This window comes from Lissotriton vulgaris, unplaced genomic scaffold (genome assembly GCF_964263255.1).
Source record: "Lissotriton vulgaris unplaced genomic scaffold, aLisVul1.2 SCAFFOLD_2259, whole genome shotgun sequence".
NCBI classification, from domain to species: Eukaryota; Metazoa; Chordata; class Amphibia; order Caudata; family Salamandridae; genus Lissotriton; species Lissotriton vulgaris.
The window spans coordinates 254,223-273,914 of NW_028249431.1; the positions used below are offsets into that span (position 1 = coordinate 254,223).

At 42.5% G+C, this 19,692-nt stretch overlaps 1 protein-coding gene across 1 annotated transcript; it reads left to right on the plus strand.

Annotated features, from left to right (window-relative positions):
- Positions 1-6,649: 6,649 nt before the first annotated feature.
- Positions 6,650-14,833, plus strand: LOC147663570 (interleukin-17F-like). Its single transcript, XM_086950353.1, has 3 exons — positions 6,650-6,676; positions 10,276-10,532; positions 14,608-14,833. The coding sequence occupies exons 1-3, from the start codon at positions 6,650-6,652 to the stop codon at positions 14,831-14,833; spliced, it is 510 nt and encodes a 169-aa protein (XP_086806479.1).
- The last annotated feature ends 4,859 nt before the right edge of the window (positions 14,834-19,692 follow it).

Below are 19,692 nucleotides of genomic sequence, written 5' to 3' on the forward strand. Positions count from 1 at the left end.
GCCCTCATGACAGCCCTAGTTTCCTTCTATAATGGCCTCTTAACCCACAGCGTAACGAAATCTGATACAAGCAGAAATGGACACCAATCGGCACTCCTAGGATGTCTAATCATCTCTCGACTAAACATAATCTCCCCTTGCTGGTCCTTAATAATTCCTCTTTCTTTTCTATCTTTTTCAATTTTATCCATGTCCATATTCCAGTCATCATTGTCATAATTGTCCAGGACGAACTCATCGTTCCCACAGTATTGGCTGAAATCATCATCAGGAATAACCTGATTCTCCTTTGTGCCGCTAAGGACACCTTCTCGTGTGCCGCATAGCACATCCCCTTCTACTGTGGTGCTCGGCTCACCTCTCTGACATGACAGTAATCTGTCACAATTCTCAACATTTTTCAACTTCATTCTTCTTGTTCCATAGCTTCTTTCCTTATCTCCTTCATCCTCATCTAAGGACCAATACTTATTCCCCTGACACATCCACTGTTTTCCTTTTCCTTCAAACACTGACTCAAAAACATCTTTAACAGAGGCCCTCACTTCCTCCTGAACCATCTTCTTCAAACATGCATGGCCATAACTTCCTGATTTCTCACCATGTTCACTCATATTTTCAAAATGACACCAAAATCAACCAAACACCTATGTATAAAACCTGATCCTTAGTGATCCTCACTCTTTGTTTTTTTTTTTAATCGCTCTTAATACTTCACACGCTTCTGCTTCTCAAAAAATATCTCCCTTCATTGTCAAAACGCAGAAAGCAAAACCCTTCAGCTGTTGTGTCAGTTTGCCAACGTAATGACTTTTCTAAAATGGCGGCTATGGCTTCTTTAGACACTGTCCTTAATGTTAACTTTCTTAATATGGCTGCCAACGTGATGCCGTCACGCAAACATGCGCAGCGACGTCACAAATAACTATTGCTGCTGTTGACTGCCGCTGTTGCAGGCACATTTTCTTAAACCTTTGTATTGTTTTAACTTCTTTCCTGCTGCCGTTGGCCGTCGCATGCACAACCTCGCTGGTGCTGCGAACGTCCAACGGTCGATGCGGCCCCGCCCACTCCGCGGAACTGCTGCACTGCCACGAAATAACGGCCGTTAAAAGGTGTTAAAATACTGCTGCTAATTTCAATAACTGTGCTTTAATTTGCATACACTACTTTCTGTATTGAATTTGAGCTTGTTGGCATTTCTCTGGGTTATTGTCATCCCAATCGGGGGCAGGCTCTCTCTCCCATCCTGGAAATCACTGTGTGGGCGGAAGCAGGCACATTGTGGGGCAACGCACTAGCTGCTTCCCGTCCATGGTGAGATATTTAAATGGGGCCGCAGCGCTGCACACTCGAGGCTGCTGACTGCCGCTGTTGCAAGCACATTTTCTTAAACCTTTTAATTGTTTTAAAATGCTGCTGCTAATTTCAATAACTGTGTTTTAATTTGCATCCGCTACCTACTGTATTGAATTTGAGCTTGTTGTGGGCCTTTCTCGGACTTATGTTCATCCCGATTGGGGACAGGCTCTCCCTTCTGTCCCTCCCATCCCGGAAATCACAGTGTGGGCAGAAGCAGGCGAATTTTGGGGCAGCGCACTAGCTGCTTCCCGCCCATGGTGAGATATTTAAATGGTGCCAAACGCTTGCCTTTGGTGCGCTGTTGGCGCACCAGGATTGCGCCTGCTGCGCGCATCTGGGCTTCGGCCAGCGCCAGTGATGCTGACCATGGCTCTCCCGGTATACACATCCACTGGTCCAGGGAACAATTACTTTATATGAAGATCATGAGCTGTGAGCATACCTGTAAACCTGACTACATGGGGTCGCTTCCACTAACAGACTATCACATTTGCCAGTACTCTCTATTGTCAGGTCCTGTGCAACACAGCTACCCGCCATTTTTAAACAATGTCTCCACTAATCAGACTCAGACCCACTCTCCCCCTATCAGGGCCTGTTTGATTAACTGCAGATCCCTACCTAAAAATATGGCTCTCGTTGGAGACACACTCATGGGACCTGGATTAAACACAGCTCTAACCCTGACCTCACTCAAGCCATTCCGGCTGGATACCGGCTGCTAGGGGTCAACAGGGCTAGTTTCAAAACCGGGGGAGGTGTGGTGGTGATCCTCCGAGCTGGCTGGGATATTTCACACAGGAAGATTGAGAATATGAAGCCACTAGAGGCCATGTTCATCTGTATCAAGTTCGCCCCAGGCCTCACAATGGCCGGGATCTTAGTTTACAGACCCCCTAACTCCCCAGTCGGGCATTTGTCAGAATTGTATGATGCAGCAGCTGACCTTTCTCTCAAGCATGCACATTTTACTATTCTAGGGGATTTCAACGTCCACATGAATGATGACAACTACACCAAAGCCAAACATTTTGCTGATACTTTTGACGGCCTTAACCTGACACAGCTGGCCCGACGCATTCTGCCAGCCATACGTTAGACCCCATTTTTTCTAACAGTCCCAATCTGATAGTTGAGCACACCTTACCGATCACCTGGTTGGATCACTTCTTAGTACCTTTCAGCCTGGCACTGAACTCCGGTATGTCCAGACCCCATCAAATCTTAGAAAATAGAAGGCTGTGGCGCAACGTCACTATAAAAAGCATGACACCACCACTCACTACTTCTCCCCTCCAATTGTAAGGCAACCCAGACTCCGATTTAGTAATCTTCAATAGCTGGTTATCTTCAGTGTTAGACATTGTTGCCCCACTTAGACCTGTCTTTGACCTGTCTCTTCCTCTAGGCAGAGACCAACGGCCCCCAGGTTCTCCCCTGAGCACCGGGTTGAGAAAAGCCACTGCAAAAAATTAGAGCACGCTTGGAGATTATTTCATGACCCCGCGGCGAAGATAGCATATAAAAAAGCCTTGAAAGATTTTCACAAACTCAAGTGCTCCACTATGAGAGACTATTTCTCCAATAAAATCCGACAAGCCGGGAATTCAGCTAAAACGCTCTTTAAAATTGTTCAATAGTTCACTAAGCCTTCTGCCACTGCCAGTACTTTGCTCCCTACCGCTGCTCTGTGCACAGGATTGTCAAACTTTTTTCAGTATAAAATCCACACTATATACACCAAATTTCCACCCCACAATCCACCTCAGAGCCTACGGCCCTACCGGTCAGCAATGATGTAGTGACCACTTTCCGCCCTCTCCCTCTTCTCTTCAAAAACTCTTAGAAATCAGGGTCACCCGGAGATCCTTGCCCGACTCCGTTTTTTAAACTCCTGGCACCTAGCATTAATACCCTATTGAATCAGATCTGGAATTCCTCCTGCAGTGTGGAAACAGCTTATCTTCTGCCGATCCTCATAAAACCGGATGCTGATCCAGCTGTTTTAAAAAAAATTGGATCCATTTCCCTGCTACCTCTCTAACAAATAGTCCAGAAGCAACTCTCCAGCTATCTGGAATCTAGTAATCATTTCATGACTCCCAATCTGGCTTCAGAGCTGGCTAAAGCACGGAGACTGCCCTCCTTGAAGTATCCAAGAGTATCCAGGACAGTATCGATCTGGGCAAAGCAGCTTTGCTTGTGCTACTCGATCTATCTGTGGCCTTCGACACGGTTGCCTACCCTAATCTTTTGGATTGGTTAAGAGACTTGAGTATTCAGGGCACGGATCCGGTCAAAGCGTGGATAGCGGGGAAAGAACAAAGAAACAAAGAGTGTCAAATACAATCCTAATTAAACAATCATTGGCACAGCACATAGGCGTAATCTGCAACAGAGTTATTGGCTTTGTCAATATTGTTTTGGCCATGTTGTGAGCAGTTCAGCTGCTTCTAATCCGTGTTGATTTTTTTTTAAAGTACTATGACGCGGACAGCGTTGTTTGTGTTATTCTGCTTTTTTTTTTTGCTGGCGGGACATGGGGTGTGCGGGATACCAAACCGAGGGAGGACGGTGAGGGACAACACTGACAATGGATTGGGTAAAAAAAAAAAGTGCTATGATATTGCTACGTCATAAAACATTTTTTTCTGTGTTAAAAAGAGAGGAAAAGCCAGCAGGCAACAAAGAGGGAGGGAGAGTGATTTGGGAGGCAACACTGGCATTGGAGTGTGGGAGGGAGGAGTCAGATGCAACACAGAAAACGAGGGTGGGAGGGTGGGGATAGAAGCAAGGACAGGAACAACAGAAGATGGAATGAAGGGGTTGGGAAATGAAACAACATGGACATTATTCGAAGAAGGAAGGGAGAGGGCACCCTAGAACACTCACATCAACTGAGCTAGAGCAGATGGAGCACCCAACAACACAGATATCAACAGAAGAATGGCAAGCAACTGGACAAGGAAATGACACAGAGGGGGCAGCAGTAGTGCACTCTAGTGGAGTGTTTATATCCAAAGAAAAACATAGCACCTAATAAACATGAGAAGTGGAAGGACAAAAGTACTCCATCCATGCTCCAGGTGAGGGACAAACATACAAATAGGAAAGAAGCCTATGGCAGATGACCAATCAGAAGAAAGCAAATGAGAATGACAGTGAAGCCATCCAATGGTAAGTAACAGGTAGCTTCAAGCCCAGTGATAGAAAACAAAATGGCTAAAAGAAACAGCTCGTGGGCAAGGCAGAAAGGCTTTGAATCAAGAGCAGACAACTGATATAGACAACAGAATCTTCCAGTCAAGAGCAAAGGGCTGACCCAGAGCCCACTTAAAGTATATTTTATATATTGAAAACAATTGGTCTGACGACAGGGGCAGCTGTGGGTGACGATAGGAGCGATGGCGGCCAAGCGTGATATAGCGCAGAAATGGGGGGCAGCGGACGCAGTGACGTCGGCACAGTGGTGCAAACACATGGATAGGTTGATGGTGACCGAGCGAGCGGTTTATAAAATAAGAGCCAACCCTCGCAAATGGAACAGGATATGGTTACCTTGGAATAAGTATAGGGGTGATCTGTGTGAGACACTACCGGAAGAGGAAGACAACAGCTCCGATGAGGAGAATGAGTTGGGGGCTTGATACATACCCACTGATGGAATACTGGGAGGGATACGGGCTTGAAAGAGGGGGATTTTGGAAGCTCACTAGAATAGTACATAGGGAAAACCCACTGATATGAACAATTGACTGTATAAAGATATGTTGTGATATTGTTTATTATTTCTAATGAGTCTGTGGTTTGGTTAAGAAAAAATGATAAAAGTAAGACAATTGATTTCTTTATCTATTGAAGGAATGTCTCGAACACAAGATACTTACTTGCTGCCGGACCGGAAGGTTGTCGGCTAAAGTGCTGTGAATTGTATACACCGAAATGACTATGGCGTGGCAACCGATATTTGAACATGCGAATGATGTATTGTGTAATTGACAACTGCCAATAAAGTCTTACAACAAAAAAACAAAAAAGAAAACAATTGGTCTGCCTAAAGAAGGTGGTCTGTAACCGAGGTTAAAATAAGAGGCTAAAATTGTATCATTAACAAATGTGAACATATATATCACTTTTATTTATTTCAAGAGCAATAATGCAACTGCAATTATGTTATCAAAAGGAAACAAGCATTGGTGATGTTAACAGGGTTGACTTCCCTACAGTCCAGATCGACAAAACTCCAGAAGGTGTGCATGCCCTAAGAACATACACAGAGCCAACATGTATAGTCACACATGTAGGAACCTGACATCTGTTATATTTTTAAATACAGAGACTGTCTGTTGCATTTGAGTACAATGCTACTATGCATCATCTAGCTTGTCTCATGTGCAAAAAGCATGTGTGAAAGAAAGAAGTATGATGCTGGATTATAATTTTAAAATGTAAATAGACCCTCATGCATTACAATGTAAACAGTGCTTGGAGGTAGAATGGTATAGACAATAGCATAACAATAAGAGATAAATATTTTTCTAGTTGGAGCCAAAACATGATTGACAATCACTGAAGAGGGCTTTCACAAAAAAGTCAAGGGCTAAAGGAGACTGACTCAAAGCTGACTCTGTATATTAGAAACAATCGACCTTTCAGAAAGCTACACTGTCAAGCAAGACCTAAAAGGTTCATAATTAATTAAACTGAACACAATGAAATTTTATAGTATAGCTAGCTGTTAAAAGGAACAACAAAGCTATTGTATTCAAGTAATAACACTTAGATTGTGTGATCAATATAGTGTAAATGTGAGACTCAAATGAAACTGTAGACAATGAAAATAAATTTGCTAATTATCAAGCGATTAAAAGAATAATCTAGATCAGACTTGTTCTTAGAAAGGGTAACCAGGGGCATTGTCCTGAGAGAAGGCTTGAATCTTCTCTGCTGACATTGCTTTTTATTTTTTATTTTCCTTCATGAGATGGGAAATGAAAGCGCATAGAGGTAATGAGGTTAACTATCTTTTGTGATGCTTTTGGGTTATGTGGTGAGAGGCATGTCTTTTTTATCGTATTCTAAAATTAAATATCTTGGCGGACATTTATCGGTAAATGGGTCAGCGCAGAAAATCTTTGTCATGCCGTGATTGCATGTGACTTTGAGTGAGCTGTGTGTGGGAGGACACGTGGGTCCTATAAGAGGGCGCGCACCAGGTCTGCACCATCACCGTGTCTCACAAGAGAAGCACGTTGCCAAGAGGAGCACCACAAGAAAACGACCAACCATGAAGTTTCAGAGAAGAATGCTGATGGTGAGTGACAAGGCCCAGGAGTCAATAAGAGGGAATCAGTAGGGGCAAACATCCTATAGTGTTCACATGTGTTATGGGTGATGGAAGAGAATAAGTCTTTGTACAATGTGCGCATTTTATTGATATAATGATCTTTCTCGTGGTGAGGTTTGATCGGGACAGAAATGATGACTGGAGTAGACATGGGGAGGGAGTCATGGTAGCCATGCTAAAGAATTGTAATTGCTGTATGTTTGAGCTTAGTCACGGAAAGGCGTAGAGGGGTCTACATCTGCTTCTGATGCAAAGACAGTGCACACAGCGTATAGGTAACATTTGTACGAAAGAAGGGAGTCACAAAATACCATACAGAAACATTTTGAGGCATTCTTTAGAAATCTAAACACTCCAAAGACTGATCTTTTAGCAGTTAAGGCTTTTCAAGTAACAAATATGGAAATAAATTGTTGGTTGGGTGAAGTGGGAGTTCGAGCCCTCATGGTGTTGAAGCAAAAAGGAAGCCGAGCAGCCAATTTGTTTTGGAATTTTTGGGGGGCTGGAAAGAGGCCCTTAACGTAACACATGTAGCGCATTGCCTTACTTTGCAATACATAGATGAACGGAGCATCCCACAGGTGATATTTGAGTGTTATCACACTACAACTCACAGCTTGCAATGCAAATCTCTATTTACTTAAATTGTTAGACAGGACTTTATGCCAGCACTTCCTTGATGCAGGCGCTAAGTAGGAGAAATCTTTTCATTTCTCCTAACTTTTCAGAAATTACATGTGAGCTGCAATGTAAAGGATTGTCCAACTTGTGAAAGGATTTAAACTTTGTCTAGGCTTAGTATTTTGTAGCGGTAGAGTCCCTTTCTAGTACACGACCCGGAGATATCCCTCTGGGGGTCGAATCCTTCGCTATATAAGAAAATAAATAAATAAATAAACCTATGCTAGACATTACGTTTGTGCATCAGTGCTAGAGAAGAGAGCAGCAGCACCATATCTTACAGGATATAGCTCTGTGCTACTCTCTTCCCTTTGGAGCAATGAATCCAGTAACTTTTGTTGCTGTGGTGTCTTGCACTCCCTTTCAGTAAATTTACCTCATAGTAGTCTGCAGCCCAGTCAAACAATTATGTGAGCATCACTAGAGCTAATCCCAGGTCTGTTGGTTAGAGGACTAATGTGCCCACTGAAGGGGTCGGTGTTTGACCTCATGGTAACAGGTTCAAATCCTGTGGGGTCCACTCAGTCTTTCATCATTCTGTAGTAGATAAAAAGAGTACCATTAGGTAAAAATAAACCTCTGTCATTAAGCGCCAAGATACCCTTCGGTGAACATGTGCTTTACAAATGCATGTTATGTTAGAGAGGGGCTTTGGCTCTATCCACATGTGGGGAGCCAGGAGTATGTTTTGATTAGGCAGAAGTTGTTTATTACCACAGAAAAGTAGGTGGCCTCTAACAGCTGTAATCATTTTATTCCTCTAGATGCCTGTGATAGAACTTTCAGGGGCACACACTTGACATTGTAATGCTATTAAAGTGTCTTAAGTAACTAGATACTTTATGATATTTTCATCTGGCAAAAACACAGATGAGAGGTGAGCGGTCATTAACCTACTAAATGTTTAGATCAGGCTTGACAGTGCAACTGCCCCTAAACCATCTGTTACCCTAAACCAATATTATTCTACAGTTCTTTGCTTCCACACAAATACATCTACAATACCATGCACCTTACTGGTAAGGTTCCACACTACCATACACCTTTCCTTCAAAGCCAGACCTGTTGGCATTCCTAATGCTCGTTTACTATGTTGTGGGTTTAGAAATTCTAAAATCAACAAGATTACATTGTTGGTTTTATTATATTGTGCACACATAGGTACACAAACATTTGGATTTGTTTTCCAAAAACGCAAATCCTGATAAACTCAATTTGTTTACTAAGAGAAATTCAAATACTCATGTGTAGAAGTACTCTAACTTGGTGGACTTGTCTGCATGGATAAGTCTGCCATCATCAAGAGGAGGAAAGGGGTGATAGCTGGCGCTAGGGATTGATAGACATGGAGACTCTTGAGAAGATCCTCAAAGGTGGAACTTTGTGGCCATTCACAAAAGATTTCTATCCCGTCTTCCACTTCGCACGCTCCTAGAATACTACCCCTGCAAAATGTCTGGATAGGTGCTTGCTTGTTATAAATGGGCGTGTAAGGTAAAGGGGGTTCGTTGGAGGAAAATGAGTTTCCCTACAAAGAGAAAAAGAAAAATAATTTACATATGCGCATTTCCTGTACAGGTACTCATACGCAAAAGAGTAATGTAATGCTGTAACAGTCCTCACAAAAATCTGCTGCTTTTCATGGTTTCTTTGCCTACTTCACAGTTATGAGGAATGTTACAAGGAACAGATTTACGACTTTTGAAAAAATATTTGTAAATCAGTCTTGTGCTCGCTTGTCAAATAAGTAAGTGGTAACATCATCAAAACCGAAACCACTTAGGGCCATATGTATCAAGCAAATTCGCATTCGCAAAATTTGCGATTCCTTATTTTGCAATTGCATTTAAGGAATCGCTAATTTTGCAATTCCTTAAATGCAATGTATGAAGCAAAAAAATATGCAAATTGTCCTTAAGGAATCGCAAATTACCACCAACTTCAAGTTGGTGGTAATTTGGGAATTCCTTGAAAAATGCAATGTGTGCCATGTGACACACATACATGCCCTTAGGGCATGTATGTGCGCCACATGTGCACCCATGCTTATTTCAGGGGTGCATCAGGGTGTCCTTTGGACACCCCGGCACCCTTGAAATTATTCTCAATTTGCGATTCTCAAATTGCGAATCGCAAATTGAAAATAACTTCCCATTCATTCCCATGGGCCTCCTGACCCATAGAAATGAATGGGAAAGTATTCCTTAATTGCGATTCGCAATTTGCAAATCGCAATTAAGGAATACTAAGAATTCGCAAAAAAATTGTGAATTTGTACATACATCCCAATTTGCTATTCTGAAATAGCGATTTTTAAAAAATCACTAATTCAGAATCGCAAATCAGGTTGATGATACATATGGCCCTTAGACCCTATTTCCTCTTGTTACCTTTTTTAACCTCAGTAATCCCCTTCTTCCGCCTGTGGTTGACATTGAACTGCAAAATGTTTTCTGTTTCTATGTTTCTTTTTATTTACTTGTTCTTCCTTTTACATTCTCATTGCATACTTGCATCTGTATTTTACCAGTACAAGATTATAGAATAAATGATTATTTCATAATAGGAAATAGAAATATATGCATATATGCATATAAGCAAATCTACTGCGTATATGTGAGTTCCTTTCCCAAAACGATGCACAAATTACCAACTATCCAGTGAGTTGTAAGGTATATACTAGTAGTATCCATATAGTGGAGTAATTGGTTATTAGCCCGGAATGTACAGTGTTACCCATTTTGTTTCCGCTCTCTGACCACAACACATACAGTACATGGAGACACTAAGTAATGGTATTAAGTTTTCATCGCTTGTTAGAAACACACGCGTAAATGTCTACAACACCTTGACTTATATTTCCCCAACTTAATTTCTTTCTGAAGACATTGGCCCTTCTGGTCGTGGTGGCCCACACAGCAGCCTCCGAAACTGGAACAGGACGTCAGAGGAAGGGCAGAAGTCCCAGTGTCGGAGTTATCGCAAAAATACTAGGCCTGCAGGCTCACGAGCAAAAGGAAAAATGTCCCACCCGCAAGTCTGACACGTACTACCAAGTGAGGGTTAGCTCGAGAGTGCCTGTGCATCAGTCGGAACTCATGGGTGATATTAGAAACCGATCTATCTGCCCATGGACTTACAGGTGAGTTTAGTCCACAACGTATTCCTTTTCAACAAATAACCCCTTGTTTCTGAGGCATAAATTTGGAGTGATATGAAAAATCCATGCCCATCACCTAGAAACCATAATCATGCATACATTATCAAGAAAACAATAATCATGAATTTTAGGGGTGGTAGATATGGTGAACCAGATGTGACCTACAGAGTGTATATGGGCGAGACTTAGAACCCTCCCTCCGAAATACAAGGATACATGGTGACCGAGTTAATAAAAGAAAATTTGTGTTGATTGCTTCTTGGAAATGGGGAAGCGAAATTGAATGTCAATTAACGACATGGACAATATACTTCTGCTAGGTGGTTTGGGGATCTAGTCAATTGCAAACTTACTTCAGATTTCATATATATTATTATTTAAATCTGAATATTTTTTTCTTCAGCATTATTTTGTTATGTATATTTTTGTTTCCTCCACCAATGTAAAATGATATCAAAGTCCTACTTTGTGAACTCTGCATACACATTGTAATTCCTTTTTTTACATATCTACCCTATCCCCATATCAGGTTATTAAATCATATTTTTATTTGTGATAAAACTAACATTACTACAGTAGAGGACAATGCCCCACGTGCAACATAATGACTATCTCTCTCATTATAAACTGGTAAACAGCCATTGCAACGTGGCTATTATCAGGTATTACCATTATAACGCGGCCTTTAAAACACAGGAATCGTTACCACACATAACCATTACCACGCAAGACTTTACAATGCATATTCTTTTACCACACATGCCTTTACTACAAATGTCAATATAAAGTTGTGAATGGTAAAGGAATATGCATTTTAACTATAAGTGACAACGGAATGCGTGGTTCTGTCATACATCCATATAAACTTGTCTTTCTTATTATTTACTATCTTCGGATAGGTCAGTCTCTCTGCTTGTAAAGTAGAAAAGCAGTGCCACTGATTGGTCAGAGGACTAATATCAGAAGAGCATCATCTGTTAGGGAAGGACAGCTGCCCTGGCTTCCAGTCTTGCAGCCCTTAAAGATATTTAGCACTACTTATAGGATTGTAATTTGAAATTAAAGTGGGATGGGGTTCACAGATATAATGGTATTGTAGTCTCCATTGGGTTCTATATAAGTAGTTGTTCTGTAAGCAAAGGTCAATGAAGTGTGAGCTGTAATGATTTGTCAAGGCTATAATCCATGAGACAAAAAACAATTGTTAAAATTGTGCTATCATACAATTTCATCCTTCCGCTGTAATTTTACCGGTAGGCGCGCATTAGTTTGGCCTTAAGAATATCATGTACATAAGGTAAAGTGTTGCATATTTTGAGGTACTGTCCCTCCTCTCTGTAAATAATCGATAATTGCACACATTTTCAGTGAAATGGCCCATGTCATCATGTTGTGCAGGTGCTAATTATTTTGCAGTTGAGTTAAGACTGCAGATGTGTTGGTTCTCCTTCAGGATTGGGTTGGTGTGTCCTCAAATCACCCTCAAATTCTGAGACAATGTAATAAGCTTTTTAAAGAACATGAAAGCCTTGAACAGAGTTTTCACACTATACGAGCATTAAACAAAAAAGCTGCAACCCCTTTAAAAATGAAATTTAAAAAAAAAGAATAACCTCAATTAGAGTTAGTAGCCCCATTTCAAGTAGGCACGTTTTTATGGTGGTGGCAACTAAACGTTTGCTGTACAACCTCTAGTTCTTCTACAGCTGATGACAGAAAATGAGCTATCTTTTAGCATCCTGTTAGATAATGGACTGAAGTTTCATTCGATGGCGATGCTCGAGTAGGAGCCAGTGCATGCTAGTCTCTTTTTAAGTCACTTTTTAACACTGTTCTCAAGCTCTCCATCCAAACATTTCATTCAAACTAGTGTCTTTAAGGGTGTTGGTTAGCCTTGAGCACTGCACAGGAAGGCTCACCAACTTACTTATTGGCCTGTCAGTTTTCTTTGTGACCTGGGTAGCCCTGGAATCAGAAAGGGTAGAATGCATGTAAGACTCAAAGTGCATGGTCATGGTTCCTCTGGGTGCCTGTGAAAGTGTGGTGCGCAACTGCAGAACACCAAAAACGATGCATGTGGGTCAACCTAAACTGCCACAGTCTGGGGGATTTCTTTCTTTGACTGATACAATTATGATAAATTGTTTAATGAGCAGTCTTCATGGGTCTCAAACCTACTTTATCAAGAACAATTTATCCAATTATTTTCATTCCCCGGTCTTCCATCCTTCCTAATGGCCCAAATACCCTCATCAGTCTTCTCCACTACCCAGTCCACCATAACCGCCACCACCACCCTCACCCTCCGCACTTTCTGTAGCCACTCTGTTGTGATACTCTAAAATGTGCCCTATGCAGAGCATATTTGGTTAGGTGCTGGCAAGTCATCGCTGGCTATCATGGTAAAGGCCTTGTTAAAAAAAACAAATCTTAACCCTGATGACTTCTCTAATTACCGCCCCATTTCCCTCCTCCCCGGTATCAGCAAGCTTGCTGAAAAGTGGGTCAACAAACAACTGGCATCATATTTGGAGTCTCAAAACCTGCTTCATCCCACACAAACAGGTTTCCAAAAGGACAGGGAACTGAAACAGCTTTGCTGAGGGTGGTTGAGGTATCCAGGAGGATTCTGGACGCAGGTGGCAGCGCGGTCTTATCCTCCTGGACCTCAGCGCCGCCTTCGACACGGTTAATCACCGTGTCCTACTCGCCCGCCTAGACAGAATTGGAGTCACAGGCAAAGCTCTTGCATGGCTTGAATCTTTTCTCAGTAATAGATTCTTCAAGGTCTTCTCAGATACCAACTGCTCCCTCCCAATACCATTACAGTGTGGGGTGCCACAGGGCTCTTCCCTTAGCCCCACACTGTTTAATGTGTATATGGCCCCCTTGGCAGAGGTAGTAACCCCCTTCGGAATCCAATTGGTGAGCTACGCTGATGACACCCAGCTAGTAGTCTCCCTCACCCAGACAGACTCCCCTCAAAACAATCTCTGTAGCTGCCTGGGTGAAGTCGCAGGATGGATGGATGCCTCCCATCTAAAACTGAATGGAGGAAAAACCGAGCTGATGTTGCTCGGAAGAAAGGCCTCCTCTAACACCCCCTCTATGTGGCCTTCCTGCATGGGACCCGGGCCCACCCCCAAAACGGAGATAAAAAGCCTAGGGTTTTGGCTCGACACGAAGCTCTCTTTTAAAACTCAGGCAAAAAAGACAGTGGCTACGTGCTTCGGTCTAATAAAAACCATCCGGAAAATTCTTCCCCAGCTGCCGGAAACTGCGAAGAAAACCATAGTCCAGTCCCTCATTCTATCCAGGCTGGACTATGGGAATGCTCTTTACTTAGGAGCCCCCACCTCAGTCATCCGTCAACTGCAGATAGCTCAAAACTCCGCAGCAAGGCTACTCACCGGAACCAGCCGTCGTACCACCGCAGCCCCTGCATTAAGGGCCTTACACTGGCTCCCAATAAAAGAGCGAATCCATTTTAAGACTCTTTGTCTGGTCCATAAAACTCTCTATGGGAACGGCCCCCCCATTCTGAAGGATATGATCAGACCATACATTCCATCTAGGCACCTTCGCTCTAACCATCAAAATCTCCTTATAACGCCCAGGACCAACAAAGCCCGGTCTGGGGACCGCCTCTTCTCCCGAAATGCAGCAAAACTGTGGAACGCCCTACCACTTTGTTTAGAACCCAGCTTGCTGGTGTTCCGAAAACAACTAAAAACAGCATTGTTTCCTAGGCCATAAACCAGTCTTCTCCATTTTCTAATCTCTGCATCACCTTCTATCTATCTTCAAGCGCTGGGATGCTTCCGAGTAGCCATGCGCTATATAAGAGCCTTCCAATTCCAATTCCAATCTTTTTAGATAGAAGCATGTTCTTAAAGATAGAGTAGCTCTAGCCACCCTCCTTACCCCCCACTCCTCCCCCCATTCTTGCTTCATTTCAGTCAGTGGTCCTGTGCTATTTTCTTCTTTGAATATGGTAATAGGTGTTGGTGAAGGATGGTCCACAAACTGCATTAATGACTTGATTGTTTATTTACAGGTCAGACATAGACAACCAGAGGTACCCTACGCATGTATCTCAGGCGGTATGCGCTGATAGCTGCGGAGGCTTCGATTTGAACCCAGTCGAAATCAAGCACCAGATCTTGGTCCTGCGGAAAGAACCGAAAAGCTGCACCTTTACACTGGAAACAATGACCGTTGTAGTGGGATGCACCTGCGTCACGCCCAACAGCATAACGATGGACGATGGACATCCTCATTAAAATTATGTTCTCAAAAGTGTAGAAAGTGGACAAAGAACAATGGCCAATAAAAGCTGCAGGAATAGTGCAAGCATTGGGGATGGGGTGGATGGGGGATTCCAAAACGCTTCATGAAAATTGGAGACACACAAAAAATAGATGTTTGTTATATCAGCTTTAATATACGGGTGGGTTTAGAGGCCTGAATCAAAAATCATTATCCCTTAGATGAAAGGAAATTGACACAAATAGTAATGTAAAAACAACAACGCCACATCTTGCAGCAGGAAGCAACACACAAGTAATTCCGTTTTTTTTCTTTTTTCAAGCATTGACAAGCCAGTATAAAACCTGCATTAATAATGTCATCTCTGGGCTCTGGCTCCTGAAATCCATTGCCTTGGGTGTGTCAGCAGTATCTCAAGATAGTGTGACAGGACTTAAATACATTGAGGCCAGTTGTGATTCTTCTCAAACAATGAACCTTGACTTCAGAGGGCAAGTATGGGCAATTTGATTTCTTGTACTTGTGACTTTCAAATATCCAGGTCACGTACCCCCGCAATCAATCAACCTTGTGCTTTCTGTCGAAATGTAATATAAGACAACAGTGTGTCTAACTCTATATGAAATGTTTCATTAGACATAATATGTGTTTTTCTATTTGAACACACAGTATTGTGATGCAAAGGTATGGCAATTTATCAGCCAAATATTTTTATTCGTCAAATTCAAGGACAGAACTGTATTCTTCAATGATACTTCAGGTGTTTGAAACAGATATATAATATCAGAAAGATAATTCTACATTATCTTTTATTTAATGGAGACTAGTATTTATTCTCTAATTTGTTTTCTATTTATCATTAATTTAATTTCACTGGTAACAACAATATTTGATACAATTTTTTATATTGTAACCTATTTTGCCTAATGTGTTAACCATTTTAAGAGTTGTAAGTTATTTATTTATTGAATCCTATTTATGGCTGGAGATGAAAAAAATGAATGTTAAATATATTTCTCATTGTAGCAATAAATAATTAAAAACTGATGCACAATTTTGTCTCTTAATCATTTGCACGAAGTAAGTGTTTCTTATCACTCTCTTCTAAAAATCTAAAATACTGCTACATGATATAATCCATATTTTAGGGTCAATTCTATCTAGATGGTCATCACCGGCCACACTCACCTGTGCTTGCCTCATTCATCCCCTTTGAACGTCAGTACTCTCGTCTGTTCTTCCTAAGTTGGTCCATCTAGCACTCCACTTTGTGTGGTTCTCCCCACTCTCCCACTATGACATGTCCTTTTGATCGATATGCCTCTCTGCATTGCCACTCCCCAATTGGACCTTGTTCTATGAGCACCTCATAAGGATTTAATATGGTTTAAATCCTTTCTTCCCGATGGAACTCACTTCACAGTGCACTACTTGAACCAAGCACTTCTCCACCTCTAAGTACACTTGTGAGGTCTCCGACCAGTCCCTCCTTAAACATGTTGATCATACTGATCACACAATTATCTAAGGAAAAAAGGAACACTCTTTCATATGTGGATCTGGAAGATTTCCACCAATGTACACATCTTCTGCAACGACCCAGCTCATTGAGACTCATCAGAAAAACACTAGCCCTACGCATCATCCTTCACGGATGCATCACCCCTGAGCCATGAACCAGAACTCTACCTATCAATCTACCGACTTCGACTCATTACTCGATGTCACTATCTGTATATATTTTAATTTCCACCCTATTTTTCCAGTGGATTTGCATGTTTTTAGCAGTAGGTATGGCATTTGAAAAAGTTGAAGTGTCATTCTCTTCGAGGTATCACCCTATGTTTTTGAAGGTATTGCCATTTTCCTGCAGAAATGATCTAGGATTTTTCACACACTACTAAAGCATAATGGCAAAGATTATAACTTTGATCAAGTGATTATAGTTCAGCAGTTGACCTGGGATTCTGAGTATCTCTACTTTGCTTCACAACCATTCCCACCTTGCACAGTTTCAACAACCACTCACATTCATCACCCACTAATCAGATCCCAGATCCATCTCTCCCAAATTTGCCTCATTAATGTACTCTTTGTAACCCATGACGCTTCTCTCACCTCTCTTCCTCATTTTCATATACCCTATTCATTCCGTCCCACACCCCTTTCAGCCTCTCTAGCAGTCACTACATGACCCACCCAGAGCCATCAAATGACCCACACTCCCCATACGAACTTCTTCAGCCCTGTTCCCTTTACTCAACATCCTGTGATGCTCTCCAGTGAACCAGTCCATTCTGACCAACCAGACTGATCTGAAATCCATCACCAACCCTCCCTGGCAAACACTCACCTTCGTCTAACCACAGATGGCATAGCGGCTCTGTCTGACTCTAGCCTGGCCGACTATCCAGCCTTCTTAACTATATCACTCACCACAGTTCTTAGGATGCATCATCACACAAGCCACTTTTTCGAATCACATCCACTTAAGCCAGTTAGCCTACTCAGAGTCTCCCTTTAACAACCGCAGTCCCTAACACCACTACCCTCCCAAGCGTGCCCCCATTCACCACCCTACCCCGTCAACCAGCATTGTCTAATCACTGTGTCATTATGCCCGTGTTGCCCTTTCTGTTCAGCCACACACTGACCTGGCCCATCTATTAACACTCATCCTCTCTAGTGTGTTCTAGCACACATTTCTTGCTTCATTACCAGCTGATCCACCTTCTGAGATGCAACAAAGAGCACCACACTAACCAGCAGTTTTTGACCATCAGGTCTTCCTTTCCTCATCTCAGCCTGGGATGCCCCATCGGATCTGTCTGCTCCCATCATGTGTCACCTTATTCTCTGAGCTCCATCAGATCAAGGGTGAAGATAAGCAGTGGGGGCAGTGGTAGGATGCAGCAGCTGAACAGATCACTAGCGCCTGGATGTAGTGCTTAGAACATGTTGACACCATCCAACAACATTATATGACTAAGGCAGAGGAAGTGACAGAGGCTGTGATGTCAAGAAGGGGATCTGACAGGAGTCTGAAACCCCGGAAGTAGGAAGCAGCAGGTAGAGGACCCATGTACTACTTGCTTCTAGTTAAAGCCTCTCAACTCTGATGTAGGTAAATAACGACAGATAAAAGTGAGGGCGGGAGTAAGAGATGGGCAAGCCATAAAGCTAAATTTGAGAACCAAGCCAGGAATGTGCCGAGGCTCAGGATTGGCTCTAAGACCCACATCACGAGCCGAGCCAGTAAATTATTTGCCACGTAATTCGGGCAACAAATGTACTCTAGAAATATGATAAGCCTTCAAAATTCCAAAAATATGTATCCCTTACCACATGGAAGCATTTCACTTTAGGATAATATATTAAAGCATTGCATAGAATATTATTTATTAGAAATTATAGTTTGTAAACAAGAGCCCTGAAAAAGATGTTCTCAGTGAACCAAGAGATAAGTTGGCTGTTTAATTCTCCTGTGCCATCTGCATACGCCTGTATTATTATAGATGGTGTAGCATTGCAGTCTATTTAAGTACATGCAAGAGATGTGTAGTTGTACATGAAAGAGAGGCACAGTACAGTCAATTAGTTGTCTAGGATCACACAATTTAGTCAAGCGGGAAGCCGGTTTTGAACTGGTGTTTCACAGCGTGCAAATCATCCTGTGGATGGATAGCTCATCTCTTCCCCCATTAACAGCAAAAGGACACTGACCCCTACTTAGTTTTTGCAGGGCGGGCACAGAACACAGTGCTAATAAATGAGTTATACCTTAAACCAATCTAGACCCAGTACACTCAATTTTTATGCAGATAACATTGCTGCCTCCAGCTGACCCTCCCTGGATTTAGCAAAGAGAAGGACTTCAAGGAGAGACCTCAACTCCTCTGGAGAAGCACTGGCACGAATTAGTAAAACACTGTGGCCCCAGAGGTCACAGCAATCTATAGCGTCTCTATGGTCAGCCTGTCTAAACCTCCCTCCTCTCCTTTCAGGTTAGACCTCTGAGAAGAAGCCACATTAATGCTCCACTCGTTCTCACCTTGAACGTTCAAAAGGTCATTGAGCAGAACCACAGCCAGGCATCTGGCTCGAGCCGGGCTCTAAACTTCAGTGGCTTGAGCCGGGTCCTAGACTTCATTGTCTAGGCCACCTCTGGTGGGAGAGTGTGCAGGAAGGGAAGGTGGGGTAGTCAGTGCCTTGGAGTACAAGGAAGGGGATCTGAAGGTAACAGGGATCTGAAAGGCAACTCTCGAGTCGAGGACCGAGAATCCGTCGCCGGAAATACCATGATCCGAAAAGGTGGCAGCGGACTGACAATATCGATGGAGAAGCTTAAATAGTTTGTCCAATCGCACCAACTGATTAAAATAAGCAATATCTTTTGGGTTGCGGATCCCTACAGGGAAAAAGTAATCACGCCTTTGCAAAGTCAATATGTTTCACCAATGCAAGCAATTGCCTTTGTCAGTGTTTTTGCCATGACGGCCAACATCTTGTGATTCTGGGCAAATCACTAAGGGGCATATTACCAAGCAATAGCGATAATTATCGCTATTGCTTGGTTAGAGACAAATATTTACCGCTGGGCTGCGGCGATTTTTACCGCAAATAAACCTTGGTATTACCAAGGTTTATCGCAAATGCGATAAAAATCGCCGCAATGCATGAATATCGCTGAAAAGTCAGCGATATTCATGCATTACCGAGCTAATGCTCTTAGCTATGTTATCCACCTCCCATTGGATAACATGGCTAAGAACTGCTCAGGGCAGGTGTTAGCTTTTGGAGATATTCCCGCTTAGCGCGAATATCTCCAAAAGTTGGTAATAGGAGATAGCGATGTTAGCGACTGTTTTCAGTC

Excerpts from the sequence above, each read along its gene's own strand:
- LOC147663570 (XM_086950353.1), top strand. The coding sequence starts at position 6,650 with ATGAAGTTTCAGAGAAGAATGCTGATG. Across the intron at positions 6,677-10,275 it reads TTCAGAGAAGAATGCTGATG|ACATTGGCCCTTCTGGTCGT; the intron begins GTGAGTGACAAG and ends TTCTTTCTGAAG. Across the intron at positions 10,533-14,607 it reads ATCTGCCCATGGACTTACAG|GTCAGACATAGACAACCAGA; the intron begins GTGAGTTTAGTC and ends GTTTATTTACAG.